Here is a 21,324-nt window from a genome sequence, read left to right on the forward strand (position 1 = left end):
AATTCTCATGCTTTATTACTCCTGTTCATTAAAATATGAAAAAGCATTCAAATCATTTTTTTCTAGAAAATAAAGGAATAAGAACTCCATATGAAACATCTTTAACCAGCTTACTCTGTAATACTCTTTTTATTTAAGCCACATGAAGCAAGATGCACCCCAACATCTTTTATTCTTATACGTACAATAAAAGAGTAGCTACATTTTGATTCATGACAAATGATTGTTCACCTCAGTCTATGAACATTTCTTAAGTGATTTCAGCATTGTATTATTAGCAATGTTAACATATGACTGCATAATGCATGCAAGGAGAATGACATGAACCCTTCCTCCCAGTGTCTCCTGAGCTGGCAGGAAACAGGCACCTGCAGAACTGACTTCACACCAGGTTCAGAGGAAGACAACGCCTTTTTTTTCCCTCCCCAGTTTACCAGACGAGTACAGCCTTTGCACAAACTAAACAAACTGTTGGGCTACAGAAAATGATTAAGTGAAGCTGTAGTTGATAGGATGTTTTCCAACACCTTTTTCTACTGTTGAATGCGTTTAAATGTTTACCTGTACAAAAGGAAGGAAAAAATAATAATAAAGTTCACTTAGAATAAAAATGCACATTTTTTTTGAAAGTCAGTTACCTACATCTGCATTTTTAAGATATGTAGCACTTTGATAAGTCTTTTCAAATCAAATTTGAAATTGACAACCTAGATTAACTTACAATTAAATGAAATATGCTGCTACGTCAAATATGACTAGGTTAGAAGGTTCAGCTTTTTTATTCATACTAAAGGCAACTACCTTGAAACTTTTATTAAGGTCATAATATCACACAGTGATTTAGAAATGCATTCCGCTTGCATTTTCAAAAGCAAACAAATTACTTTCATTTAAAATGTATCTTCAAAAATGCTTTTACACTAATCAGCCTAGCTTTTAGTGTAGCTAGTACACTCACAGAAAATACTTTGGTTAGTTTGATTAGAATGAAAAAATGACAGCAGGAAAAAAACCTCTTTGATCTATAAATAAGAAACCAAAAAAGAGAAGACCTACAGCTTCTAACAAAAACACTAAAACCCACACATTGAAGATCTTGGAGGCACCTTTCAAAACCATTTGTTATCCAAAATCTGAAAGGAGCTTTTGAAAATTCTACTAAGCACCTAAAACATTAAGTTATGACTCATAAAAAAAGTAATCAATTTGTTAATTGAAATACTCTTTGTTAAATAGAAGTATTTTAAACACATTTATCTTCCTTAGGAAGCCAGCATTTTTCGTTTAACTATAATGTTTAAATACTAGTGAAAGAATTTCCATACAAATGCTGCATAACTTAAAAAACCACACAAGGAAAAAAAAGTAAATAAAAGGTGGTGGTTCTCCAGTTTAAAACAAAAAGTACCTGTAACTTTGGCATGTGTTTATTAAGCTACATTTATTCACATATAGCAATTACATAAATATTAAGTTTAGTACAGAAGCTGTCTTTGATAGCAAAGGAACATGTTTTCTTTATTGAACTTAGCAGTAAAAACAAACTACTCTTTAGGGTTTTTTCCCTAAAGAGTAAAAAAATAAAAGCAGATTAAAATTCAAGTTTTTAAGTGTACAACTTTAATAAACTACTGTTTTATAATAGTACATTCTGCCAATGGAACAGTTTTTACTAAAGCATTCCCTGATAAAAAACACTTATTTATATCTTGCTTAGTTAAATATATTTGCCTTGGCTCTCATGCCATAAAAGTGTAATATGCACTTTAAAAAAAACAAACAACCCTCACTTGGACAACATTTTTTTCTTTCCTTGGTGCACAACATTAGAAGCAGACACTTCCTCACTTATATCTTATTCACAGCCAAGACCTTTTCCATGTGAACAATGTAAAAGTCAAGGTATACGCCAATTATCAAAGAGAAAAGGAAGTAATTTAGGACTGCCATGCAACAAGTCAGTTGCTTACTAAGAAAAATGAATGGATATGTAGGGAAAAAAAGTTTTAAGAAAAAAAGGAAGAGAATGACAACCTGAATTAAATATTTCCAACCACAGCAATAACTGTGGGTGCAAGACCATGAGACTAACAGTAACTGGAGGATCTATACCATCTCATCTCAACCTGAGCTTCAAAACAACCCTGTAGTTTAGCTATTCAGTTGACTAGGCCACAAAGTCACAGCAACACAGACTTGGAGGAACAAGCCTAAGGGGAAAAGAATCTCCTTTTCAACACAGCCCAACCCATTTTCTTCTAACTTAGGATACCTCCACAATTTACTTATTTCTAACTTAAGATACCTCTGCAAGTTGTAACAGTGTTTCTCCTTGCCAAAGTTGAAGGCACTAAGGATTTCTGCTTCAAAATGACTAATTTAAAATCTTATTTAAAAGTCACTTAGAGAACTCTCACTTGCTTACATTTATGCTCATTTACCCTGAACCATGAGAACCGCTATGGTATCAAAAAAACTACAGGCACAAATCCAAAAGATTTCAGAAAAGTCTAAATGAGCAATATTTTGAAAAATACTCAGTTCTGATACTCTGTCTCAGTGACTGAATAAGCAAATATAAAAATAGACCAGAATACAGCCAACATTTTAGAACATGCATCTTCTTTGCTTCTATCATTTTTGTGGTTTTACAACATACTATAGGTTTTCTTTCTTTACAGCTGCCAGCTGATAAATCCACTCCAACAGAAGTATCCAAAAGTTATTTTACACAAACTTCTCTCATATGTACCACCAAATATCAGAGAAATATTTTAATTTCTCTCAGCACATACTTCTAGAAACACCAACACATTACTATCTTTTGCTTTTATCTTCAGTATTCAAGAGGCACTAACAGGGCCCTAATTGTTCCAGAATCCGTCCTTTAGATATGGATGATAACAAAAGAAAAGCCATATGGAACCTGTGCATTTTTCAGAGCATTAGTAGAGTCAAACAACAAGCACAAGGAGCAGCACATAACTGTTTACTACCAAAAGTTTTGGACCGTGAAGACTGGCTGTATAAAATTCTTCCAGAATTACTTTCTTCCAAGTGCATTTCAACAAGAAAGTAAATTCAATCTTGAACACAAAAAGAAAGCAATAATAAAATATAACAACATGCATGCAGAAGTTATAATGGTAAAGTTCACTAGCTGAACATGTAGTGCACTTTAAAAACTTTTACACAACTGTTGTATCATCTTTTTACCAGGACCTGTAGTGACAGGACAAGGGCCAACAGTTTAAACTGAAAGAAGGCAGATTTAGGTTGCATATAAAGAATTTTTTTTTTTTTTTTTACAAAGAAGGTGGCGAGACACTGGAACAGGTTGCCCAGAGAAGTTGTGGATGCCCCATCCCTGTAAGTGTTCAAGGTCATGTTGGACAGGGCTTTGAGCAACCTGATCTAGTGAAAGATGTCCCTGCTCGTGGCAGGGGGGTTGGACTAGACAGACTTTAAAGGTTCCTTCCAACATCAACCACCCTATGTTCTCCTCCTCTTTTAATTCCCCCACAGACCTTTTAAGCTTTGAAACAAGCACCTTGCTGCTTTCTCTCATAGCTCTGTTTGTAGTTGAGAGAACTTTACAAACATCCTCATTAACCTCTTCACTTTCCTTCCCTACTGTTGCCAGAAAGACAAAACATCAGCCAGATATAGTTAACAGAGTACAGCACAAACAACATACACTCCAGTGTCTCATTTCCCTGTACTGTCTGTCTTGGGTGTGGATCCATTGGTCTTTCTTCTCTATTGACAATACAGCTTCTGGGACAGCTCAGCTGTTGCTGCACGTTGCCTCACACAACAGAAATCTGGTCCACAACTTCAGACTGCAGCTACTGTAAAATTTACTGGATTTTGATTTAAGCTACTGTGCTGGTTTTGGCTGGGGTAGAGTTATTTTCTTCTGCCAAACTAAGCCTTTAGTATACTGTAAGCGTATTGTGCATTATTAGACAATCTCACATGCACGACGTTTGTTAACTTTACTAGAACATCCTCAGGTGACTGCACTCTCTTAGCGAACAAATCACAAACTTGCACCTCGGTGCCTGTGGCACACGGGGTCTGTGGCCAAAGAGCTTCACCTACACCCTACCGAATAAGGGCCGACATCTGAGGACAGCTGAACGCCCGAAGCTTCCGGACAGCAGGAAAATCAGAACTCGTAGAAGAACATGCAGTACCCGTAGCGTGACGCCTGCCCTTTACAGCCCTTTAGCACAGCAACGACGCCGAGCTCTCAGCTACCCGCGGTTACCCCCCAGACGCCCCTGGCACATCCCTGAGCAGACAGAGGCGGTTAGGAGAGCGGGGACGAGCGAGGCCAGAACCCGGCCGGCACCCGCGGCCTCACCTTCAGGCAGCCCCGGCTGCGGCCACCGGGCAGGGGCGCACGGCCCCGCCGGGACAGGCCCCCGTCGCTGCGTGGCTCACGGCGGGAGAGCCGAGGCTCCCGCCGCACGGAGCCCCGAGCGGGCCGCAGGGAACAGCCCCGCAACCCCCCACACGCGCCCCACCGGCCGGGCCGGGCCGGGCCGGGCCGGGCCGAACCGGGCCCCCAGCTCCCCCACACCGCGGGGGCGGACTCACCGCTCTCCTTGCCGGTCGCAGCGCTGCCCTGGCGACGGTACGGGCACAGGAAGTCGCGAGCCGCCTCCAGGTCCTGGAAGTGGCCGAAGGGAACCAGGGCGCACGACATGGTGGTGGTGCCACCGCTGCTGCCACCGCCGCCCAACCCGGAAGCGGTCGCAGGCTTCCCTCACTCCCGGCGCCGCGCATGCGCATGCGCGGCGCCGAGAACCCCTCCCTCCTTGTGCTGCGGGAGCTGCCACGTGACCCCGGCCGCCGTTTGCCCCCTCCAAACGGCGGCCGGGGTCTTCGTGCGCCTCGGGTTGGGGCTGCGCTCCTCCTCCTCCTCCTCAGCGGCCGCTGAGCGGTCGACGTGGCTGCTCGCGGGCGCGGCGGAGAGGTGGCGGAAGCCGCTCTGAGGAGGCGGGATCGGCGGTGGCGAGCGCTGCTTCCCCGCCGCGGTTCCTGAGGGGAACGCGTCCGTTTTACCCCTGAGCCTGCAGCTGAATGGGGCCGCTGAGGTAGAAGCTGCCGTGTGCCTGCGGCCCTCGGGGCTGGATCCGCTCACGGCCCAAGCACCGGCACCAGGGAGCGGCTGTGAACGGCCCGGTCTTGGCAAACCCGGGAGGAAGAACAGCCGCCGAGCGCTGTGTTGGCTTTTCAGGGCCCAGTCATTACGCAGCCAGTGGCAGTGATTGGCATGCGAGGGTTGCATTGCTGACGGTGGCGGCATGCTTGGCAGGGAGCACAAGGCAGCTTCCCAGCCAGCCTGGCTCTAAAGGAAAGTGCTGCGAGATGCTGATACAATTTCATCATCCGGGCCCAAGGATGAACCGAGGCGGCCCTACACGCCTATCTTCCTTCGATTCACGGGGAACACCTTTAACAGGTAGCGAGGACAGGGTTTCTTTCAATCTTAATTGCTCTTGCAAATAGAAAGCTTTTGTTTGGGTTTAATGTCAACTAATTTCTATTCCTTCTCTGGATACTGAGGCATCTTAGTGGCAACGGGGATTGGTGATTATGATGAGTGAGATTTGCTGGGGAGTGACATTGGTATAGTGTTGACAGCTGATCCACAGCCTCAAAAATCTCCCCCTAGGGCAAGGAGAAAAAACCCTGTGTGTGAGAAGAACACCAGGGGATGCTTTCTGGGCCCCGAAGAAATAGAAATTGCCCTGGCCACAGGAATTTACTTATTTAATGGATCCTACTTTACCAGGCTTTTTTATACATACACAGTTGTTTGTTTTCACACAGATGTCTTTTATTTGGTAGATAAGAATCTGTGTGTCTTAAGTAGTTAAGAGCCAAAATGACTGAGCAAATAGTCCAAGTCATTCTGAAAGTTTGGTTTGTGGTGTAGATTTTTTGGGTGGTTTTTAACCACTTTGTAAGACTGAATGCATTTTTCACTAAGAGAAGTTTCGTTCCAAACTGGAATCCATTTGGATTGTCCTGAAGGCACAGACTGTATCAGGCTATAAACTCTAAAAAATCTCTGGTCAGATTTTCAAAGAAACTGGCTTTAACTTACTCTGACAACTTTTTAATGTCTCAGCTGTTCTATTTTGTTGCAGTAATCAGGACCCAATAGCAGTTTTGCCCTTAGCAACAGCAGGGACATTTTGTTTTTACATTCAAAATCTGTGGCTCCTCAGGCAATACACAGGATACGCTTGAATTTAAGCAGATGAATAATCCTGTGCCTATTCAATACAAAATCGTTGAATCCTGTTTTTCTGACCGGGCATAAAATTACATGCTGCCTACCGATAGGAAGGAGGTGCTTCAAAAATAAGGTCACAGTGTGGGAAAGCTTGAAAGCAACTAGTCTTGAGGAATGGTTAATGACTTTGAAGATGCTCTAATTAAACTTTTAAAGCCTGTGGGGAAAAATACTAAATGACATTTTAGATCTGTAATATGCACAGTCACTAGTAATGTCAAGTGAATAAATAAAGAGTGTGCAAGAAATTAAATTAACAACCTGGTTTGTCATTCTTTAGTGATGCTTTCATCACATTATGAAAATGTCCTTATTTAGAGACTCGTGAACAGCATAAGGCACTGTCATATCCCTGCCTGGTTGCTGTACACAAAGAAGTCAAGTTACGAAACTGCCAAGGTACCAATTAATGCATAAAATAAGGCAATGAATAATTCAGCAAATGAGTTAGTATTTCAAGACAGGGTTGAGCCCTGATGAACTCATGTTATCACTTTGGCTACCAAATTACGTTTTGTTTATTTGTTATACCTTCTTCAATAGTTACTAATTTTTAAATCTTCATTATAATTATATGGGAGGCTATTAAAAAAAATACTTTGAAAAACCTCTGTCATAAATATTAAGCAAAGTTCTTGAAGCTGTTCAGATAAATGTTTAATATCCGAAATTAACAATACATTTACAGTAACAACAATACTTTGCATTTACATAGGTCCTGTCATTTGGAGACCTTAATGCAGTTTACAAAATCGCATAATTACGGATGTTAGGGATTTTCACTTGGGTAATGAAAGATGAAGTGATTTGCTCAGGGTCACTCCACAGATCTGTGGAGTACTGCGAGTAAAACTCTACTTTCTTCATCATCAGTGATGATCTCCGCCTGTCATTCATTCATGCTAGTTAGCATAAACGAATGCGATTATACCATCATACGCAGAGTCCTGCATTTGGTCTTTGATAATAAGTGAAAATGAAACCAGCAATTTAGTAATAGTTATAGCAGACACCTCTATACCATAATGTCAACTTGATACACACAATCACCTTAGCAAATAAGTGATGCGTAAGTGGCTTCCAAGTAATGCAGTTAGCACTCATGGGGAGGCAGCAAGAATTAATCAGCCTTCAGTGAAATGCGGAGAACAGAGAGAATACGGACAATCTCAGTCAAACGGTCGTGCTTGTACCAAGCCTTTCACTGCGGTCTAATCACAGCTAAGCACAGGACTGCACCCTTACGGGCCTGAATAATTGGTGTCTGTCTCCTATACACCAAATATCCGTGGTTCCCAAAGCTTCAATATAACTTACGGTGGTTTGTCACCTCTGAACATCAACTTGCATATTTATATCTAAATTTCTCAATTCAGATTTATCTGAAGATACATAAAATACAAACATATAAAAATATAAAGATATAAAAAGAGCTGTATGTCACCAAATTATCTGCCTTGGGATATCTGTAACAAACCTTTCCATCTCTCCAGCGGACAAAGCATTGAATTCTTTGTGCTGAGCTCCCACAGGGGCACGAGGCAGGGCTAGAAGGCTGAAAATTCATTACTGCTGTTACAGATAGTTTATGAAATTTAGTAAAGGTTGTATGTGAAGAACAGAGGATGGAAATTTGCACTTGATATTTCTCTTTTCCTACAAATTGCATTTCTTGCATATAAAAAAATATATGCTAAGCCTGAGTTTGTGGAGGGAAAACAACATCCTGAAGAAATTACTTCCATTTTGTCCCTAGACTAGATGTTCTGACTCACTGCAAAGGCAGGACAGGGGGTGAAGATAGGGAGGGCCAGACAGTACATCTGATCGTTCTGAGTTGGGTTAAGTCTGGATTTAAGCAACTTTTTTTCCTCTCTACATACTTGGGTGGGCCACTGCAGGCAGCCCCAGCTGAAATTTATCTGCACCAGCCTGTAAGGCTTAAACTGTGGCTGTGCCTTGCTCTAAATTCATCCTTTGCAACTTGAGGTAATGTGGAAGGCATGAAGACTAGTAGAGAGATGTGTTTACTGTCCTGGCCTTCAATTGAAAGAATATTTTCACTCAAACTCTAGATAATCTGAATCCTAAATTCATATTCCAGATTTTTATTTTTGAAGTAATAAGATTTTTAAGATATTCTGGATCTTTTTTCATCATTGAATGTTTGTGATTGATGCTGTCCGCTCAGAGTTTTATCTTTTGCATTTCTGATTTTTCACCTAAAGATGTGGTTTAAACAGTGTTTTAACAGAGAGCCAAGGCATGTTCCCACATACAAATATCTGTAGAGGATGGTGAAAACCCCTAAAGTTTTCTTTCTGCAGTTTCCTCTGCAGAAAGGCAGTCTTGGGACAGAAGGGATCCGTACCTACATATCCATCTGGGAAATGCCAGGCCTCCTGGCTGGAGATTGCAACACTTAGTCCCCAATCTTTGTGTAACGAAGTTAGCCGCATTCCTCCCCGGTATGCTTCAGGCCCATGTGAAGTTCTAAGTGCTGGGATTTGATTCCTTGTAATCCATGCCTAATGCTTAATAATAGAGTATTTTAGATCTGTATATATGCATCTAAAACATACAAACATACTGTGTTGTGGGCATTTGATTCCTGTCCTGCGCTGAGCCGGTATTTTTTATTCCAAAAGCCTGTTCTGGGAATGAAAGCAAACCCTATCCTCTGACATATCTGCCAGTGTGTAGCAATACAATGTGCAGCGTCAAAGCCTAGAGGAAGACAATCTGTCTTGCTCCTTTTTTTTCTCACCTTTCTGGGCCAGACTGGCATCCCTGCCTGCCTGCCTGTTATCCCTGCCTGCGGAGGGTAGCTGTTGCTAAGCAACCGTGGACCAGGCACCACAGCCTGGTTTTAAAATGGGGAATTAACTAAATTAGTTTTGATGAAGACAAGATACAGCTGAAGAGCAGACAGGAGCAAGGCAAAAAAAAAAGGAAGAGAAAAAGAAGAAAAAGAAAAAGAAAAAAGAAAAAGCAGCTGTGATTTGCACTAGAGAACAAAAGGTGTCCAAGCAGAAAGGGGAGTTTTGAAAGCAAAGAGGGAATGATGTATGTGGCCCAAGTGGAAGCAATAAATAGAGAATTAGCTGTTCTTCAGGGCAAGCACTGTCTCTATGGTTGTACATCACCCAGTACAGCAAAACTCCAAATCTCGGGGTCTTCAAGGACACTATCATAATATAAACAAGGGAACAAAATGTGCTGCCGCAGAACCTTCTACCTCCGCCTCTCGCTGGTCCCAGTTTAAACACAGCCTCACAACTTCCTCTAATAGAAGATAAAGAATATGGAAAGAAAAGCGAGGCAATGTACCAGTTCAGTTTTCTGTCTTGGGGAATTGTTAGCTCCACTGACTCCTTGAGCCACCCTGGCTTGCATGACGTCAAGCCTGCAGCAGCCTTGGGTGATGGCACAGTGACTGGGGACTCACCATATATTTTTGGTAACCCTAACAATGTCACTGCTGCATTCATACATAGCCCATAAAGAATTTTTCTTCCAATAAGGACATTCTGTGCTAAGTGTGGCCAGATCTCATCTTTTGAATTGCCTGAGTTCCCTGACCTCAGAATCCAGATCATGGCGTTCCATGAAAAAGCACATTGGCTACTGGGCTCCATATCTTACATTATTCTTCTAGAGGTATAAAGGCCAAGCCAAAAATATGCAAGTTTTTCTGAGCATAGTAATGTTCCGTCATTAATTTTCTGCGATAGTACTTATTCCCATCTATGTTCACTTTTCATGAATATTTCAGCAAATAATTTCACAGGCTGAAATAGTCTTACAAAAAAGAGAATGCAAATATTGAAGAATACTGCCAAAAACCCCTCTGTACTGCAATTGTGATTTTATCGGTAACACCCCCCACTCATGGAGCATATGTGTACTCCACTGAATTTTTGGTCTAGTTATGACAAATCAATATGAATGAGAATTCAAATATTGAATATTTAGACTGGAAAATTTACAGGTCCAGAATTCTTTGTTACAATTAATTTGTGAGTGAATCTGAACAAGCTTGACATAGTTTTCTGGTGTTCAGAACGTTGAAAACAAAAGCAGAGAGAAATCAGTAAGGTGATTGCTTTTCCGCAACGCAGCTTTGCTTGTAGTGGGTATCAGTCAATCATTTGTTCTGTTTCTCTCCCGCTCTGAAATACCAGCAATAGATTTTAAGAGCTTTTAGTTCACAAATATACCTTCAGACAATTTCCAGATACTATGTTGAGTTTTACATAAAGCAAGATATTTAAATCTCATAGGCTTATTCAGTGACTGAGTCCAATAAGATGGATTTCTTACATAATTCATATCTCTGAAGTACATATTTTTAAATAATTGGTTGTCTCAGTAGGATATTATATATCGGGGTTTTCAGCATGTAAGCGAGAACTCTCTAGAGAAGTGCTTAAAAGTCAGGGACCTCTCTTGGTTTCGGTATTGTTAAGAATGCAGCTGACATATCCATAGATGCTGTATCATTCCTAATTTACTAACATGCTCTCAATCAAGCAAAAAAAAAATACTCATGTTCTGTATTTGAAGTTCATCTTTTCAATGTCTTTAATCACTACAGTGAGACTTTGATGTCACAGATCTGAGAGAAGTATGAGGGAGAGGTATAAACATAGAGAAGAAAGGATGCCTAGTCTTCGTGATCCTTAATGAGAGGAAACCTGAATGTCAGCAAAGCAAACATGCCATCTCGGAGGATGAGTTCGGAGTGCCATCTGGGGGATTCAGGGCTGATACAGCTGGCTGAAGGGCTGAGAAATTTACCCCGCGTGGTGGATCTAACTGGATACCTGTCCCGTCCCACTCAGGGGGTGAGGGTGAGGTTAACTTTTTAATTCTCTGCGCGGTAATCAGAAGTAATGACAATTACTTTAGAGGTTCAAACCAGTCATGAATTTACTTAAAATTCAGTGGAACTACAAAAGATAGAGGCTTGGCAAAGGCAAAATGCTCAAAAACAATGCTCAAAACAATGCTCAAAACTTAGCAGAACTATGAAAGGTAAGGGTTTAGCAAAACATGTGACGATATTACCCTATTGTGCCAAAAATTGAGTTAGAGACAAAGAGAGTGATAGAGAGGAAAAGAGAGAAAGAAAAGAGAGAGAGAGAGAAAGAGAGAGAAAAGATATCACCACCCTTGGATCCAGCGACGTTCTCTGCTCATAGTTGTAGTCTTCAGGTGGTGGGCGTGCGCCGAAAACTTGTGTTTTCCCTTTTTATAACCCGATGTGCCTGCCCCATAGGCGGGGGTCCGTCATCACTGAGCGGGCGCAGTATGTGCTCAGGAATGTTCAGAAACGTTCTAGAAATGAGTTGGTGGGTTGTGGGGGTCCTGGGGGTCTCACTGCCCACCCCCCCCCTTCAAGGCTGACCAAGTGAGGGGTGATCTGTCACAGGCACATGGTGCACAGGGCACAGATGGTCATTGTTTGTGTGTTTCAGGAGCAGAGGAGTGATCTCACAAGACGTTATCCTGCCTCCGCAGGCTCCATCCTTGGTCAACACTCCCTGGTCATCATCAGCCCATCCCTGTCCATGTCAAGACGGGTGTTTGTGACATTCACTTGTTATCAGGGCCTTACAATACCTTCCAGCAGTCAAAGCATTCACTGCAAATATCTTATCAGTGAACTTTTTACTGAGTTGCTCAGTTTGCAAACTCTTTGCTAACCTGCCCTGATTTCTGAGTACTTGTGGAAGTGTTTGGATGAATAATTTTCAGTCTAACACTTGTTCTCGAACTTTATGTTTCTGATCGGTGACTGGTTACTTAATTTACATGTGATTTTTGTTCAATTTTGTTTGGTTTTTTTTTTTCCCTTTGTTTCCTTTTAAAGAGGGAAGTAAAATACACTGAATAGTAAAGAGTGGTTAATAAAAAAAAAATGATGCTAACATAGGTAACCTGTCTGTGATCATCACCAGAAGACAAAAGGTCCATCAGTCCCTATCCAGGCATCCATACGAAGTTGGGGAAACGCTTCCCTAAAGTCTGTGTGTACGATATCGGGTTTGTGTAAAAGTTTTACAAATAATGTTAACACAAAGGCCGCCTAACATAACAGCTGGCTAGAGTGCTAATTGCTTGTAATGAAATCGTTACTGGAGTGGAAGCAGAACGCAGGCCTGAGATGTCAAAGCACAGTGGTGTGGCAGGAGTTGGGGGCACGAGAGAGCTTGGCATGGGTCAGCAGAGGCTCTCGTTATAAAATAGATCAAGCTACATTCATTCACATCATGCTGGTTCCAGGTATCACCATAATTCCCTGGAGCAAGAGAAAAATTCTCATCCCAAATAGTGGATTCTTTTAGTCTCGTTTGGGTATTTTAGCTTGTAGCCACATACTTCTCTAGAGAATCCCTCTAGGGCAGGGGAAGGCATTCCTGGATCATTTCCGAGGGATGTTGGGATACTGCAAGAGCAGGGCAGTGGCATCTGCGCCGTTGATACGTGTTTCCGATGTCCCCAATTTCACATACTGTTTGCCTTCTCTTTACTTTTAATATATGTGTCCAGACAAGACTTTTGAGCGACAGGGCAGGTTTTGTTTCTAATGGCAATTGATTTATCACAGCTTCATTTCTTTGCGTCCATTTTCGTCTTTCCTGAAGGGCAATAACAGTAATAAGAAATCATCCTAGGTCTCTGCATGCAAATAATTCTTTTATCACACTTGAGGCAGTTTTCTACGGTCTTGATAAAAATGGGATTCCCTATCTATCAACCGTCAGCTTAAAAGGTGTTTCTGGTTAAAGATCTGTAAGAGCTGAATCTGGTTATTTTCTGCAGTAGCTTAGATGATGACATGAACTGAACAGTAAATGAAAATACGAGTGATTGCAGATTCCTCTCTACATAGATGTGAGCAGGCTGAGACTCAGTAAAAAGCAGATCCTGAACAAACACATTTATAAAGCGTGGGTTTGAGTTTTTTTCTGAAATATATCTGGTCAACAGTCATTAGACATGTTTTCCTATACATAGAGAGAAATCTCAACCTCATCTGTGCCAGAGTAAGCTTTACAGCCAAGCATTACATTTGGTTTTCATCCACAGCTTAAGAACAGAAGAGCTCAGCACCAAGTCTCAGCAGGGCTCTTCAGTGATTTTTTGAGAACCACGAAATTTGTTGTTTGTAAGCCACGCAGCCCTTTCCAGCTGAGATCAGGATAGTGGTGGTATCTGAAAAGTGTCTGCAAAACTGGAGCCTGCGAACTACCATTCTTTCCTTAGCACATTCATTTTATTCTTTTACACATTCAGAAGCATGAAAGAAAAAGTAAGAGAGGAGATTATAACTAAACTAAGGGAAGTATATCTTAGAGATGCACACAGATAAGCAATGTTGTCTGTAATTTCTTTCATATTTCTGCATTGATCTCTAAATTATTTCCTTTTTTTCTTATGGAGGAAGCATCTCATCAGCAGGAAGCAAATAACTGAATTTGTCTTATCACCCTCAGAATAATCTTTCTTCCTACCAGTTATTCACGTAGCAAGGGGCTTGTCCACACATGCACGGAAGGTTCCAAACCTACAGTCAGCACCCAAAGAGACACTCATGGGTATTTTAGAAAGGAAAAAGTTTTGCTAGTCCTCTTGACTCTTTAATCCATGGCAGTGGTTATTCATGACCAGAGCAGAAATGGGATTGGCACTACCTATTATTTTAAATAGTGCGGATGTGGTCGGTGTGACTGGACTTGCAAATTGGACTACGGCTGTAGACGTAGCATCTCTGTTGAAGTGCTTTCTGTAGCCTCTTCCCACCTAGCCAAGGTAATGAATCACATCAAAATCAGAATGCCATTTATTAAGGTGTACTTAAAGATCTGTGAACATGTTTTTTCAAATGCTAAGTGAACAGTAATCTGTCTTTTAAATTGCCAGTTAAGAGCATCAGTAGATAACCAATCTGTTTATATAATCATGGAGAATTAATGTCTGTTAAGATATGACCAATTTACATCCTGTTGTCATCTGTTCAATTCAGCAGGATTTTATTAACTTTTCTTATTTCTATACATAACTCCAGAGTAGTAGAGAGACCAAATTCAGTCAGTTGTTGTTAGAAGACATGAGGAAAAGGAACATCCATAAATACCTCTGAGATGATGTACTTCATGCGCAAAGCAAGCAGCTGGATGACACAGTTAGGAGTCCGGGTCTCGGCTCTAACCATGAAAATTGCATGATTTATGCCTCCTTAGAGAAATAAACTACCGAGAGAGAGAGAGAAGGGAGACAGACCAGCTGATAGCTTTAAGCTCTCTGTAATTTATTTAACTTCGTAGTGCCATGGGCTCGTTAGATTGGCCAGTGTCACAAGCACCAAGTGTGCCGGTGGGCTAACAGTTAATCCCATTAGCGTTAGCTGCTTAGTTTCTAAAACTGGAACCGAAATACTGGATGACAGTCTTATTCAGCTTCATTATTTTAGCTAGACCTCTCCGGCAGATTTGAAGACCTACACAGCATGAAAAAGAAATTCTCAAAAGAAATTAGGTTGGCAGGGAAAGAGTTTCTCTTCGCTCTTTCAAACTGCCTGCACAGAACAGCGTGTGTTTATCGTGCAGACAGAGAGTGCGATTACAGTACTTACATAAATGGCTTTCTAAATTGGCATTTTAAACAAACGTTTCAAGATTATCTTGTCTGGATATACCTATTATACTAATTTCATGTCATAAAAAAATGCTAACCCCCCCTTATTATACAACTGTATTTGTCTAGGTTTCAGGAAGAAAATTTTATTTCCTGCATTTTTAATTTTGCAGTTATCCTTTCAAGAGTCTATCAGAGTATTACATTCATGAAGTGGAAGCAAACTGAGTAGCTAGCACAGCCACCTCGTCACAATCTCATCTCAGGAACGGCAGTAATTCTTTTTATACATCAGCCACGTGGTTCTAGGGAGAAGATATCCTGAGTTCTGTAGCATGGGCATCAATAGCTTAGCCTTTACATTTTTTTCACAGGTTCACAAAGATAGCATGTCTTTCAAATTTAGTTTGGGAGGTTATTTTTGGTAAATGCAACTGCAGCTGTGATTCACTCGGTAGCAATCAGACTTTGCACATGTGCAGGAGGCAGAGATGCTGAGGGAGGGAATTAAAAAAAAAAAAAAAATCAACCCCAGAGACCCTTTCTTCCCTAGAAGCATTGTTTTGATTTGGTTTTAAAGTGTGCTGGTGTTGGAGGAAAGACTCCGAGCTACGCATATATCGATAGTCCCTTTACATTTCTGATGGCTGATTAAAATCAGAGGAGTGATGGCTGATAGGCAAAAGCAGCATGCAGTTTATCTTCTAAAAAAAGCATGCAGTTTGTCATGCTTCTGGAGTTACAGGAGACAGTTCTGGAGTTACGGAGTGCGCAGCTCAGAGCCGGATCCGGTCCTGCGTGTTCTAGTTGGCCGGTAAAAACCAATGTGGTTCCCACGTATTGCTGTTAGAGGGCAGCAGATAGCCTGAGGAAGGTCTCCGGACACTGACCTAGTTCTGCCAGGGCTTTGGGGCATCTGCGATGGCAGACAAACGTTGCCCAGCGCTCATTTCTACCGCTGAGCCTAGTCAGCAATGAATCGTCTAAGTTTTAACTTTTCAGGTGAATATTTTCCAGGCTCTGTCTGTCTTAGCTCAGGCTTTCTTGAGAATTTGAAGTTTCACAACCATCTTCAGGATGGCAATTAATCGAAAATCTATCAATCTGCGAATACCAAAAATATTATTACCAAGCATTTCTTCGAATCACCCAATGCTTCTAATTTTTTAGTGGAATTTTTAGAAAAGTGTAATGCTGGACTCTAGAGCTTTTTTAATTTTTATAAACATACCAAACGCTATTACAAAATTCTGATACAACCACTTAAATCTGTTGAATATCTGCTTTTTAAGTCTGCAGATCTTTCGTCAGCACTGTGCATTTACTCTCTTTATCAGGATATCTCCATGTCCTTCTCCTTCAGCTCTCACCATCTGTGATCTCGGGCGTGGAGAAAAAACAAACAAACAAAAAACTGGCCTAGGATTCTGAAAGTTTTTTAAGTTTCAACTCTTTCAATTATGGTAATTTAACAATTAGTTAAAGTGTTAAGCATATCCTTACCTAGGAGACCATCCTGGGGCAGTTAAGTCCTGCAGATTCAATTCCTCGGTATAGGAACTGTATCTTTAATTTTTGTACGTTTAACTACACCGATTTCCAAAGGAAACTGTACACCCAGCTCTGATACCTGTAAATACTAGTCTAAAAAAGGCATTTAATTGGCTCCTCTGGATTTTTTTGTTTAAACAGCAGAAAGTTCAGACCTGAGCCTTCAAAATATTTTCTTTCTGGAAAAGAGTAGGATCTTCCTCTAAAGGTGCCATGCCAAAAAAAGGTAACAGTTTATTACTTTACTGACTGCTTGAACTCAACAGCCCAAGAAATCTCATAAATGAATCCAGGAGTCACTGTTGTCGTTCCACATCAGTGTCACAGAGTTAAATTTTCTTTCAAAAAATTGTGCAGGCAACAACAGCATCAAGATCAAGCTGGTTTTGTTTGTTATTACGTTACATAAATAATCAATCACCAGATATCTGGAAATGCCACAATTAAGACCACAGCCAAGACTTGCAAGTACACTTCTCCCGGTATCTCACAACTCATCCTCTGCCAACCAGCTTCCGCGTGTGAGGTAAGAAGGATCCTACAGGAACCAACTCATCCCAAACACGTTCCTGCCATATTCTCTGGCCTGTACATCTGAGAGAACACGTGTCTCCTGGAGAAAGCAGAACATCATTATATAGGCTGTATTGCAATGCACACATCCAAAGGAGAGGAATTGAAGCTGCGCACACAGTCTTAATTCTGGCATTTCTGACTCCAAGTGCTTGACTTTTAGAGTGCTTGAGTTACATCTTCTATTAAAAACATGGGCATCACTTTACCTTGTTGACCCAGGATTGACCCAAGACCTCACAGGTCCCGATTCCATTTAAATAAACCTCAGAAATTCTCACTGATTTGAAGAGAAGCAGGACCAAGCCTTTATTAAAATAACAGAGTGCCTGAGCCACTCTGGACCCTGCCTCTCAAAGCTGCTGGGGGACGTCACAGCCCCCACAGATTCTCCTCCGGCCACAGCAACACTTTGATTGCAAGGGCAGCAGTATCTCCTGTGTCTCACAAAATGGAAGGTGTTATTAATACCATAGCCAAAATATTGAAGATAAAAACCGTGGGTGTTTTATTCCTTTCTGTCTTCTTGTCCCGTAGAAAGTACCGCTAAACAGCTTACAGTTAGAATTTTAATAACTCTGAGTTGTATTAAAAATTCAAGGGATTTGTTATTGGACAATATCTTCCTAGTGGTAAACGCTCAACATAAAATAGTAGAAAAGTCAAACTGTAACTTGCTATTTCAATAAATTAATACAGTTTTTTCTTCCAATGAAAATAAAAGCCCTTTTAGCAGTGCAGAGATTTATAAGTTTAGGTGCCATTAAAATTTCTAAAGACATGTACATAAATAAATCTAATCAACTTCACTGATGAAATAAAATCGCTTCCTTCGGCACAGTTTCTTCAGAAAGTCCAGTTTCAGCTAGAGAAGACCGTTCCCCATTGGAAGCGCTTTACTAACCACCCATTACTCATTGCTGGATTTATTGAAATTAATTAATACCGCTTGTGAGATATGGGGTGTCTCATTAATGAAGAAATTACACAAAAGGTATACTGTCGGACTACTTTTCATTGCTTATGTTGAGAAAAAAGAAAATTCAGGAACAAGGTGATAGAAAACTTTGCTTTATGCAGGCCAGGTTTTAATCTGGAGAAAGCAGATGCAAATCCTTTGAAAATCAGTGCCTGAATTTTGTTAAGCAAAATAGATGAGCATGGCAAAGGAGTGAACCATTTTAGTACACAGTGGGTATTTGCTAGATCTCGGATGGGTGCAGAGAGGAAGACAGTAGGAAAAGCAAGAGAAAGGCGGTGGGGAAAAAAATAGAAGGAAGCTGCTTTGATCATAAGAAGTTGCACATTCGATACATCAGTGTCACAGCTCTAGTGGGACTCAGCTGTTCTCTCCAAGCCCATAACAGAGACACTTGACAGAAGTGCTGGGAAAAAGAAGATTCGCGTATTCTGTGTACAAAATTGTCACATACGATGCTCTGTTTTGGCATGACCTACGGCAGGATTACTATGATTACGATCTGTAGTCTCACAGGACCTCCCAGCTACACGAGCATAACCGGAGGGGTTTTGTGTTCTAGCACGTACCCCTTGTAACCCCTTGTCCATGGGCCCCCAATTCCAGCACCTCAGCCCATCTTGCTGTGCCCCACCGGTTCTTCCTAGTCAGGGTGACTCACAGGAAGCTACTGAGGACAGCATTTCTGCTCGTCCGTGCCACCAAGGCAGTACAAAAGGACTAAGATAAAGACATAAACACCTGCATATTCCACGTTTAGCCCTATACGTTCAGAGTCTTACCTCATCAGGTTTTGAGGGTATTTTTGTTCGGTTTGTTAATGCAAACTTTGCCTAGAAGTTCTACTTCATCATTAAATCTTAATTAGAAATGTGCATGTTTGGGAGTAATTTCTTCTTTCTCCTCTTTCCTGGTGAGTCCGTTTTGACGATTGTTTCTTCCGCAGACTAATCTGTGATTTTGCACTTCAGGGACTACTATTCCTTTGGAAGAATTATTCAGAAGAATATACACAAATAATTAGTGTACTGCACAAAAAAAGAGACCTTCAGCAGGTACTGAGTTTCAGACTGCTTCTCCTGGCGATCCTGACTAAACATATCAGCCTGAGTAAAGATGCTGAATACAAATTTTTCCTCATAAATAAAGAAAATGAAGAAAGTCAGAGCTTTGCACATGTGATGACCACTTGCACCTGCAATATGTAAATAAATAAGTAAATAAATCCATGTCACAAGGGATGTTAGTGAAGAAAAGTGTAGGCTGTAGAGAGCACTGTGCCATGAGAAATTTTTCATCTGGACAATAACCAGGGGGCTTTTTTACAGGTTTAGCCTAAATAAAAGTTAGGTTTAGGGTTGAGAGAAAGAGAAAGCCTGGAGAGCTGCAGCAGGGCTGGAAAGGGGCACCCGAAGGGAAGTGTGGAGAGACCCCGGTTGTAAGAACCTTTTTTCTGGGTAATGGCTGGTTGCCCGTGTTGAAGGATAATCCTCAGATTATGGTTATTTTTAGGGTTAAGATCCAGGTTTGGGTTGAGGGAAAGCCTAGAGCTGCAGTTGGAGCGGGACCGCAAAGGAGCTGCCAAAGGAGAGCGTGGGCTGCGAACAGAATGGGCTGCGAGAAGTTCTTCTAATGGTAAAGATGATACAGGGTGGACATCAGCCAGTCCAGTGAAAATTGTCTGCTCTCCCATTGAATGAATGAGCTCAGCAAAATATAATCTGCTGTTGTCTTCCTTCCCTTTCTGACATTCATTCTGTGGATGGTTAATAAGGACAGCCTATTTAAACAGAATATCTTCTTGTTAAAAGTGCCAACACCCAGAAGATCCAGGCTCCTGTACCACTTTCTTTCTAACCAGTTAAAGGAATTATTCATTACTTCATTGAAAATCTTACTTTCTCTTAAGCATTTCTGCCTGACCTGTGGTAGCTTAAGAACTCATTCTGTTTTCCCATTCACATATTTTTCAAGTCCTCTCTTTTCCTAATCCACTTCTTGTTTTTTTTTTTTCCCCAGTGCGCACATATTACGCCAAGGTCAGTGACAGCAACAACTGAACTGTATTTTTGATGTGCATTAAGTTTTATTAAAGAAATTAGTTCATGACTGCTCAACAGTTATTAGTAGCAGGAGTAATTTGTTTCAGCTGACAGCAGAAGAGAAAATGTCAATGTGCTAACTTTTTTTTTTTTTTTTTTTAAACTGAAGAACAGGGTAGCTCCAGAAAATAAAAGGTTTCTTTGTACCAATTTCTCAGTGGAGAGTCTGAGGCTGTCCAGGAATAATTCTGGTTGACTGAGACCAGCCTGCAGGTGGGGAATTAACAATGATGCATTCTCAAATAAAAGCATCAACCTGCAATCCGGATACAAATACCCCTGGATTTTCATAGTGTATAGAGCTGCGCCCAGGTGTGGATATCACTGCTGGTACTTACCTCCTGTATAAATAAAGAAAAGTTTTAAATCTGAATAGGGTAGATAGCAACAACTTTGATGCTTTTTAGCCAGCGGACATCTCAACAGAAAACTTTGGAGTCGTGTGCAGGTGCCTGTGGGCATTTGTAGAATGCGACAGACCTTAAGGAAACAATATCATACAGAACAAGAACAGCATGGGTTATTCATTTTCAGAATGATATGAACAGAATGAGAATATTAAATAAAGAAAAAGAAAGAAACTCCCATGACCTTGTAACGGATCCAGGAGCTTTCTCCAGTGGACCCCTTTCTGCATGCAAGCTAAGCTGCCACACGCCTGCTGCTGCAAGCTTTGGGGGCTGCAGCAGATGCAGAGAGGATTCTTCCCCTGGCAAAGCTTTCAGTGAGGTGGTTTTGGCTTGATTGTGCGTCAGAGAAAGCGGAGAACGAAAGCCTGGAAGATGCAACTGCTCTTGGGCTACGTGGGAGCACGTTGGTTCAGGAGCGGGACTGGGTCCTGGTCTGAGGCTGCTCACTTCTGAGGTGTCCACCTACACCTCTAGCTACAAAATTTGCTTAAGTAATTTCTGAAAAATGGCTGCAGTGAGGATAAAAGAGCAGTCCATCATCACTTTTAGAAGATATTTTTATTGTTTGGATACTCTGACCTAGTTGAATGTAGAAATATAATTTGAGCAGACGGCCAAAATGCCCGCTAATTAACTTTCACTTCCTCCAACGTCACCTTAGGAGCAAGCTGTAGCTGGAAATAATAAGTAATAAGGAGACCTCTAAAACTTTACTGTTTCATTTTTTAACTACTTTGTCCTAGCTGACCACGG

General features: G+C 41.2%; 1 protein-coding gene across 3 annotated transcripts in view; it reads right to left on the minus strand.

The window, feature by feature from the left end:
• The window catches only part of RAB3GAP2 (RAB3 GTPase activating non-catalytic protein subunit 2), a 52,094-nt gene extending 47,355 nt beyond the window's left edge, over window positions 1-4,739 (minus strand). For all 3 annotated transcript variants that reach the window (XM_054819963.1, XM_054819964.1, XM_054819962.1), the window contains exon 1: window positions 4,606-4,739. In XM_054819963.1, coding sequence (XP_054675938.1) covers window positions 4,606-4,714 — 109 coding nt within the window. In that variant the 5' untranslated portion in view covers window positions 4,715-4,739. The remainder of the gene's footprint in view (window positions 1-4,605) is intronic.
• Between the last annotated feature and the right edge of the window lie 16,585 nt (window positions 4,740-21,324).

The sequence above is a fragment of the Grus americana genome, chromosome 3 (assembly GCF_028858705.1).
Source record: "Grus americana isolate bGruAme1 chromosome 3, bGruAme1.mat, whole genome shotgun sequence".
Classification (NCBI taxonomy): domain Eukaryota; kingdom Metazoa; phylum Chordata; class Aves; order Gruiformes; family Gruidae; genus Grus; species Grus americana.